Raw genomic sequence first — 10158 nt, forward strand, 5'->3', positions numbered from 1 at the left:
GAATGCCCCAATTCGATGGTTGGGAACCGAATTTGCGGCACCGGCACGTTTCGGTCGCGTTTAGGGGCGGTTCTGAAATGCCAGCTCCCTGGGAACATGGATTTTTCGCGCTCATGTGAAAAAAATATTTCTTGACATTGTGGTGGGAAATGCCCCAATTTGATGGTTGGGAACCGAATTTGCGACACCGGCGCGTTTTCGGTCGCGTTCTAAGGCGGTTCAAAAATGTCGGCTCATTGGCAGCTAGGATGTTTTGCACGCATGCGAAAAAAGTATTTTTTTGGCAATGTGGTGGGGAATGTCCCAATTTTATGCTTGGGAATTGAATTTGCGACACTGGCGCCTTTTGGGTCGCATTCTAAGGTGGTTTTGAAATGTGGGCTTCCACGTGATCCTGGATTTTTCACGCACATGCGAAAAAATATTTTATGGCATTGTGGTGGTGAATGGCCCAATTCGATAGTTGGGAATCAAATTTTCGACACTGGCGCATTTTTTGTCCCACTCTAGGGCGATTCCAAAATCCCGGCTCCCTCGGAGCTTGGATTTTTCATTCGGTTGCGAAAAAAATATTTCTTGGCTGTGGTGGGGAATGCCTCAATTTGATGGTTGGAAATCAAATTTTCGACATCGGCGCATTTTCGATTGCATTCTGGGGTGGTTTCGAAATATCAGCTTCCCGGGAGCCGAGATTTTTTTGCTCGAATGCAAAAAAAATTATTTCTTGGCATTGTGCTGGGGAATGCCCCAAGTCAATAGTTGGGAACCAAATTTGCGACACCAGCGCATTTTCGGTCGTGTTCAAGGGCGGTTTCAATATGTCGGCATTCCGTAGTCGGGATTTTTCGCGCGCATGCAAAAAAATGTATATTGGCATTGTGGTGGGGAGTGCCCCAATTTGTTGGTTAGAATCGAATTTGCGAGACCTGCGCGTTTTCAGTAGCGTTCTGGTGCGGTTCCGAAATGCTGGCTCCCTGGTGTGGAATGCCCCAATTTGATGGTTGGGACTCGAATTTGCGACACCGGCATATTTTTGGCCGCGTTCTAGGGGGATTTTGAAATGTCGGCTCCCCGTGGGCCGAAATTTTTTGTGCGCATGTGAAAAAAATATTTATTGGTGTTGTGGTGGGAATTCCCCAATTCGATGGTCGGGAACCGAGTTTGGGACACCGTCACGTTTTTTATCACGTTTTGGGGCGGTTGCAACTACTGCTGCCTGGAAGTCGGGATTTTATTTCATGACATTGGGGTGGGGAATTCCCAACTCGATGGTTGGGAGCCAAATTTTGCGAAACCAGCGCATTTTCGCTGAAGTTCTAGGGCAGTTTTTAAAGGGAGCGGTTCTTTCGTTCAGTAGCATTATTTCTTAGCATTGGGGTGAGGAAACCCAACTCGATGGTTAGAAGCCGAATTTTGAGAAACTGGCACATTTTCGCTTGCGTTCTAGTGCCGTTTTTAAATGGAGCGATTTTTTCGCTCAGTAGCGAAAAAGTTATTTATTTTCATTGGAGTGGAAAATGCCCCAACTCAATGGTTGGGAGCGAAATTTTACGAAACCGGCGCGTTTTCGTTTGCGTTCTAGGGCAGTTTTGAAATGGAGCGGTTTTTTCGCTTTGTAGCAAAAAATTTATTTCTTAGCATGAGGGTGGGGAATGCCCCAACTCGATGGTTGGGAGAGAAATTTTGCGAAACCGACAGGATTTCGCTTGCACTCTAGGGCAGTTTTGAAATGGAATGGTTTTCGCTTTCTCTCTAGGGCCGTTTCGATATCCTACCTATGCAAGTAGAACCTCTGATCCACCTTCCAAGGCCCTTACTAAAGAGGATAGGCTTGAATAATCGGTTCGAATCGAGCCCCATCTTTTCTCGACAATTTCTATCTAACGAAACGAGATCAACAAAATTCTTATCCCCTTTCTGGAACAGTAAACTCATGAACCTCTACATAGTTCTTCTTTCACTTGAGAAGCTCATTCATTTTCTTCGTTTACAGGATTGAATCTGAATGGGGACTCTCCTCATGTAAATGAATGTCTTCTTCTTCTACCTTGATTCTTTAACTAACTGTCAATCAAGTTCAGGTCCTATCGGTTCCGGTGTAGGAGAGAAGCTGGTCAGATGCAAAAGTTGTATATTCTAGTTCCCCAGGATTTCAACAACCTTGATGCCCAAAGTTTGAGATTGACCGTCCGCTTCTTCCTAAACATCGACTCTTCAAACTGGAGCAGGAATTATCCCGGTCGACTAATGTGAGAATTAGTAAGTTAGGAGTTGTGCCTTAATCTTCTGAAGTTTAGGTCTCTCCACTTATGTTATGGCATAACCGATCCTCAACGTTAGCAAGCCTTGCTATTCGGATGAAAAGAATGTCTGTCATCCTAATGAAAGCCGGATTCCTTCCCTCAAGGTTTGTTTACCTATCATGTCACTCAAAGATGAATCCTAAAGAAGAAGGAAAAACGTCAGCCCTTCACTAATTATGATGGTTCGCCAGGGCCTCTTTCCTCCTCTCTTTTCTGCTCACTCGTAGGGTCCGTATCCCCACAAAGGTGGAGGGAGTCGACTGAACATCTCAGCCATTGGCGGGGAGTTTACCTCCTTCTTTCTTACTTACTTACAGGCAGTCGAGTAAATGAATCAGCTGCTTTACTGAGACCGAGTCAAAGAATAGTTAAACCCTTGGGTGGTGATTTAGTGGCAGTGGGCGGCAAAGTTGCTTTGTTACCTATTCTGTTAGGAACCGCAGATTTTTTGGTACATCATATTCATGCATTTACGATTCATGTAAGGAAAAGGTAAGAGTGACTACTTACTCTTATTCCGACGATAGGAAAGTTTGAGCTGAAAGATTGAATTACACCGGGACAGGACGGAAGATTAACCTATTTACCTCGCTTACTGTGAAAGAAGGGAGAGGCTTAGGGGCGAAGCAAGCAGTCAGACCAATCACAATTCTATATAGTCCATTTACTATAGAAGTTCCGAGGGAATTCATTAGAGGAATTTTTTCAATAAAAATTGTTTGTTCTTGCATATCCCTACGGGTTTTCCAAATTAATCCGCAAGGAGTAGTTCTCTTTTACAGTGAAAGAAAGAGTAAATGAATTAGCTAACCTATTTATCGAGTCAAAGAAAAGAGCTATTGAAGAACCGAGAAGAAAGTATCAGCAACAACAGGTTTTATTACGGGACAGCTCATGATGTTCATATCGATCTATTATGCGCCTCTGCATCTAGCATTGGGTAGACCTCATACAATAACTGTCCTAGCTCTACCGTATCTTTTGTTTCATTTCTTCTGGAACAATCACAAACACTTTTTTGATTATGGATCTACTACCAGAAACTCAATGCGTAATCTTAGCATTCAATGTGTATTCCTGAGTAATCTCATTTTTCAATTATTCAACCATTTTATTTTACCAAGTTCAATGTTAGTCAGATTAGTCAACATTTCTATGTTTCGATGCAACAACAAGATGTTATTTGTAACAAGTAGTTTTGTTGGTTGGTTAATTGGTCACATTTTATTCATGAAATGAGTTGGATTGATATTAGTCTGGATACAGCAAAATAATTCTATTAGATCTAATAAGTACCTTGTGTCAGAATTCAGAAATTCTATGGCTCGAATCTTTAGTATTCTCTTATTTATTACCTGTGTCTACTATTTAGGCAGAATACCGTCACCCATTCTTACTAAGAAACTGAAAGAAACGGAGGGGACTAAACAGGAACAAGAGGGATCCACCGAAGAAGATACTTCTCCTTCCCTTTTTTCGGAAGAAAAGGAGGATCCGGACAAAATNAGTCTGGATACAGCAAAATAATTCTATTAGATCTAATAAGTACCTTGTGTCAGAATTCAGAAATTCTTGCAGTTTTGAAATGGAGCGGTTGTTTCGCTCTTTAGCGAAAAAATTATTTCTTGGCATTGGGGTGGGGAATGCCCCAACTCAATGGTTGGGAGCCGAATTTTGCGAAATCGGCGCATTTTTGTTTGCGTTATAGGGCGGTTTTGAAATGGAGCGGTTTTTTCGCTCGGTAGCGAAAAAATTATTTCTTGGCAATGGGGTGGGGAATGCCCCAACTTGATGGTTGGGAGCCTAATTTTGTGTAACTGACGCGTTTTCGCTTGCGGTCTAGGTCGGTTTTGAAATGGAGCGGTTTTTTCGCTTGGTAGCGAAAAAATTATTTCTTGGCATTGGGGAGGGGAATTCCCCAACTCGATGGTTGGGAGACGAATTTTGCTAAACCGGCGCGTTTTTGCTTGCGTTCTAGGACGGTATTGAAATGTGAAATGGAGCGATTTTTTCGCTTGGTAGCGAAAAAATCATTTCTTGGTATTAGGGTGGGGAAGGCCCCAACTTGATGGTTGGGAGCCTAGTTTTGTGAAATCGGCGCGTTTTTGCTTGCGTTCTAGGGCGGTTTTGAAATGGAGCAATTTTTTCGCTTGGTAGTGAAAAAATTATTTCTTGGCATTGCGGTAAGGAATGCCCCAACTCAATAGATGGGAGCGGAATTTTGCGAAACCAACGTGTTTTCGCTGGAGTTCTGGGGCGGTTTTGAAATGTGAAATGTTGCGGTTTTTTCGCTTGGTAGCGAAAAAATTATTTCTTGGCTTTAGGGTGGGGAATGCCAGAACTTTGATGGTTGGGAGCCGAATTTTGCAAAACCAACGCGTTTTCGCTTGAGTTCTAGGGCAGTTTTGAAATGTGAAATGTTGCGGTTTTTTCGCTCGGTAACGAAAAAATTATTTCTTGGCATTGGGGTGGGGAATGCCAGAACTTTGATGGTTGGGAGCCGAATTTTGCGAAACCAACGCATTTTCGCTTGAGTTCTAGGGCGGTTTTGAAATGTGAAATGTTGCGGTTTTTTCGCTCGGTAGTGAAAAAATTATTTCTTGGCATTGGGGTGGGGAATGCCCCAACTCAATGGTTGGGAGCCGAATTTTGCGAAATCGGCGCATTTTTGTTTGTGTTATAGGGCGGTTTTGAAATGGAGCGGTTTTTTCGCTCTGTAGCGAAAAAATTGTTTCTTGGCAATGGGGTGGGGAATGCCCCAACTTGATGGTTGGGAGCCTAATTTTGTGTAACTGACGCGTTTTCGCTTGCGGTCTAGGTCGGTTTTGAAATGGAGCGATTTTTTCGCTTGGTAGCGAAAAAATTATTTCTTGGCATTGGGGAGGGGAATTCCCCAACTCGATGGTTGGGAGCCGAATTTTGCTAAACCGGCGCGTTTTTGCTTGCGTTCTAGGACGGTATTGAAATGTGAAATGGAGCGATTTTTTCGCTTGGTAGCGAAAAAATCATTTCTTGGTATTAGGGTGAGGAAGGCCCCAACTTGATGGTCGGGAGCCTAGTTTTGTGAAATCGGCGCGTTTTTGCTTGCGTTCTAGGGCGATTTTGAAATGGAGCAATTTTTTCGCTTGGTAGTGAAAAAATTATTTCTTGGCATTGCGGTAAGGAATGCCCCAACTCAATAGATGGGAGCGGAATTTTGCGAAACCAACGTGTTTTCGCTTGAGTTCTGGGGCGGTTTTGAAATGTGAAATGTTGCGGTTTTTTCGCTTGGTAGCGAAAAAATTATTTCTTGGCTTTAGGGTGGGGAATGCCAGAACTTTGATGGTTGGGAGCTGAATTTTGCAAAACCAACGCGTTTTCGCTTGAGTTCTAGGGCAGTTTTGAAATGTGAAATGTTGCAGTTTTTTCGCTCGGTAACGAAAAAATTATTTCTTGGCATTGGGGTGGGGAATGCCCCAACTCGATGGTTGGGAGCGGAATTTTGCGAAACCGACAAGTGTTCGCTTGCGTTCTAGGGCGGTTTTAAAATAGAGCAGTTTTTTCGCTCGGTAGCGAAAAACATTATTTCTTGGCATTGGGGTCGGGAATGTCCTTGCTCGATGGTTGGGAGCCAAACTTTGCGAAATCGGCGCGTTTTCAGTTGCGTTCTAGGGCGGTTTTGAAATGGAGCGATTTTTTCGCTTAGTAGCAAAAAAATTATTTCTTGGTATTGGGGTGGGGAATGCCCCAACTTGATGGTTGGGAGCCTAATTTTGCGAAACCGGCGCGTTTTCGCTTTCGTTCTAGGGCGGTTTTGAAATGGAGCGGTTTTTTTGCTTGGTAGCGAAAAAATTATTTCTTGGCATTGCGGTAAGGAATGACCCAACTCGTTAGTTGGGAGACGAATTTTGCGAAACCAATGCGTTTTCGCTTGAGTTATAGGGCGGTTTTGAAATATGAAATATTGCGATTTTTTCGCTCGGTAGCGAAAAAATTAGTTCTTGGCATTGGGGTGGGGAATGCCAGAACTTTGATGGTTGGGAGCCGAATTTTGCGAAATTGGCGTGTTTTCGCTTGCGTTCTAGGGCAGTTATTAAATGGAGGGGTATTTTCACTGAGTAGCGAAAAAATTATTTCTTTGCATTGGGGTGGAGAATGCCCCAACTCGATGCTTGGGAGCCGAATTTTGCGAAACCGGCGCGTTTTCGCTTGTGTTCTAGGGCGATTTTAAAATAGAGCGATTTTTTCGCTCGGTAGCGAAAAAATTATTTCTTGGCATTGGGGTGCGGAATGCCCCAACTCGATGGTTAGGAGCAGAATTTTGCGAAACTAGCGCGTTTTTGCTTGGGTTCTAGAGTGGTTTTGAAATGTGAAATGGAGCAGTTTTTTCGCTTGGTAGCGAACAAATTATTTCTGGCATTGGGGTGGGGAATACCCAAACTCGATCGTTTGTAGCCGAATTTTGCGAAACCGGCGCCTTTTCTCTTGCGTTCTAGGGTGGTTTTGAAATGGAGTGGTTTTTTCGCTCTGTAGCGAAAAAATTATTTCCTGACATCAGCAGTTTCTTGAGTATCAGCTATAGCATCACTAGGTGAATCTTTCAGCAACTCAACCTCATCAACAACTCCAACTTGCTTCACCTCTGGTTCCTCAGCAAGAGTCTCAGAAGTTTCTTGAGTATCCGCTACAACATCACTATGTGAATCTTTCAGCAACTCAACCTCAACTCCCACTTGCTTCACCTCTTGTTTCTTAGCAACAGTCTCAAGAGTTTCTTGTGTATCTGCTACAACATCACTCTGTGGATTGTTCTGCAACTCAACCTCAACTCCCACTTGCTTCGTTGTCCCGGTACTTTTCTTCAATTCTCTGGAACTCCTGTTTATTCGGAATTATCCTTAGATTTGTATGGGTGAGAGTGACCCGAGTTCGCAGACTCAATAAGCCTCCCATTTCAAGGGTAAGACTGGGTGAATAGCTAGGGACATAGGGTGCAAGATAGAATTCACTTCTACCCGCTTTTAGGGATAGTAGAGAGGTTATTCCCTTAAGTACTGACTTCAGGTCTTGAACAAGGGGCCCCACCCTCTCATTGGCCAGAGAGGGATTTGGTTTGTTGTTACCACAAAACAATTGTTCATGAGAGAATCAGTGGGACTTATGGAACAAGAAGTAACTTTAGGGGTAAAACGGTAAATTGACCCAACTCTAATTACGAACAACCAGTGAAGGATCGACTTACTAATCATGGCTATATCAAATGGATAGAAATATATCTATAGTGATTGGAGTGCAACTACTAGGCTATAGTGGAGTGTCCTACTAGTTAACGAATAGTGGTTAATCTTGGATCGTTGGAGCCCATGATCTATAAGGTCCATTAGGTCCCTCTGCTAGCTCATATCAGACTAAACCATAGAACAGTGTGACGAGTGAGTTCGAAGTGTTCGAATTCAAATTAGGGAATATGTGCTACATATATACGATATATTTAACCGCATTTTTGTTTTATTTACAAATTAAACAAAAAGTGAGAATCAAAGATATTTAAATAAGATTTAAATATTTTAATCAAATATGTGTCGGAATTGATTAGGATGGGCATATGAATTAATATTAAATATTAATTAAATAGTTTAATTAATCATTTAATATTACTTTAATTTGAAATTAATTATTCAAATTAATTGTTGAATTAAAATGAAGAAAGTCAAGATGTTGACTTCACTATCCATGTTTGAGTTAGTGGAATTTTGAGGTGTCAAAAATTGGTTAAACCAAACTTGCATGCTTGCCAAATAAACCCCATAAATTTGAGTGGGATTTTGAGTGTCAAAATTTTGTTAACTCAAACTTGCATGCTTGCGAGTGTCAAAATTTGGTGATCTCAAATTTGCATGAACATGCAAATATGACTTTTTAAATATAGCGATCAAGGTACATGGAACTTCTCCCTTGAAAAACCTTGAGAAAAACTCTCACAAACTCTCTCTTCATATATACTAAATCCCTCCTAAGTTTAGTCACTCACCGAATTTTCCAATCCCATTCTAATGCCGGAGAATAGTGGAGAAGACACTAATGGTGGTTCGAAACCGGTTCGGAGGAAAAAGGAATTTGAACTACAAAAGGTTAGTAATCAAACACCTTGAGTTTTAATACTTATGAACATGCTAGTTATTTATTATAATTGATGTTCTAAGAGCGCCTAAGATCCAAATTGCTTCCACATGTGTTATATTAACACCATCAAAATAAACAGTAACTAAAACAATTAAAACATCAAAGTAAAAATGCCCTATACTAACCTATGCCTAAGAAAATAAAATACTACTATTCAATGCACGTGCCATTATCTCTATTTGTGATGTCGTCATCTGCTGTATAGGGGTGTCTTGCACTTACCTGAAATCGAAGTAGCACAAGGCTTGAGTATTTTAAGAAATACTCATAAGTGACCCCACTATTGAGGCCAGGGAATGCAAACACATGCAACTAATGATCTTAGGAACCTATTGAATAAAAATATCATATGGGTGGCCTCTAGTCCAGATAAAATTGGATGTGTAGTACTTCCCTACACATGACCCACACATGCGAGCGTGGATCTCCAGACGGTTCGCACTCTCTGGACCCATCATAGTCAAGCTAATTGTCTGTAGCGACGTCTGGAGGTCAGCAGACCCCTGAGTGTCATGCAAGGCATGATGATCATCATCATTATAGTGTATGCATCCGTTGAAAAAGCAACCCTAATTCTCAGCCCAACGATCCAAGCTTTTATTGGAGCAAGAACCCTTGAATCAAAGTAATTAACACCTCCTTATACGAAATTTGGATCAACCAAGAGATAAGGCTAGAATTAGATTACTTCTTACGATCGAAGATCTAAAAGCAAGATTTGAAAACCTTGTTTTAAATTGAGTCACTCCACAATTGAACTTGATCAAGGCTTGATTGAATGGCTAGGGTGCGATTCTACTACAAGAATTGCTTGAAACTTAGAAATTACAAATATGATGCTCGGATTTCTAAGGGAAACGTCTCAATTTGAGATCTGAATTACATTCATCCATGAATCTGAATTTTACATAACATATTGTGGGAATTTATAGTCTCTCGACAAAAGACGTTTGTGACTGGGATTTATTCCCGATCCCCTTTAATCTCCACAAAAGAATAAGTCAAATTGACTAGTTGACTTTTACATAATTTATGAAATTAAAAATAGTTCTTTCTCACAAATGTTGATGTGTTTGAGTGGCTAATGCAACAGGTTTGAAATCAATTGAGCTTTTAGTGCGTAGGTTCGAATTGTTGACATTTTTTAATCGACATTTTTTTGAATCTTCTTGTCAATAGGTCCATTTGGAACACCGTGATACTTATCATCCGTACTCATCATCATAAATGGGAAGTAACTTGATGTATATGTACACACAAAATGCATGAGGTCCCTAGGGTTTTTCATCTTTAGGACATGAAGTACTTGATGTATATGTACACACAAAATGCATGAGGTCCCTAGGGTTTTTCATCTTTAGGACATCTTTATGACACAACCCTATATACACTTCACATATTACTCTAAGTAATATGCATGCCTTGGCCTTCATACGTTTATCATCATTAACATTGGCTAGGGTTATATCTTAGAAAAACTCAATCTCATAGTGCATCATGGCATTTAATACATGCACCACGTCTTAATACGGAATAATGTCATATTAATCAATCTTATAATCTCCATCTTACATCGTCATGTTATCATGCATCATCATCATCATATCATCATGATACAACATCATCATGTAACATCATCATATAACATAATATAACATCATATAGCATTATCAAATAACATAGTCAAAGTCAC

The 10158-nt window shown here is 41.0% G+C and overlaps 1 protein-coding gene across 1 annotated transcript; it reads left to right on the forward strand.

The window, feature by feature from the left end:
* The first annotated feature begins 2005 nt into the window (after positions 1–2005).
* Positions 2006–3802, forward strand: LOC111434806 (uncharacterized mitochondrial protein AtMg00370-like). The gene is made up of 4 exons (XM_023072188.1): positions 2006–2022; positions 2082–2173; positions 2621–2795; positions 3149–3802. Exons 1-4 carry the CDS (start codon positions 2006–2008, stop codon positions 3540–3542), a joined length of 678 nt encoding a protein of 225 aa, XP_022927956.1. The 3' UTR covers positions 3543–3802.
* Positions 3803–10158: the final 6356 nt, after the last annotated feature.

This window comes from Cucurbita moschata, unplaced genomic scaffold (genome assembly GCF_002738365.1).
Source record: "Cucurbita moschata cultivar Rifu unplaced genomic scaffold, Cmos_1.0 Cmo_Scf00046, whole genome shotgun sequence".
Classification (NCBI taxonomy): domain Eukaryota; kingdom Viridiplantae; phylum Streptophyta; class Magnoliopsida; order Cucurbitales; family Cucurbitaceae; genus Cucurbita; species Cucurbita moschata.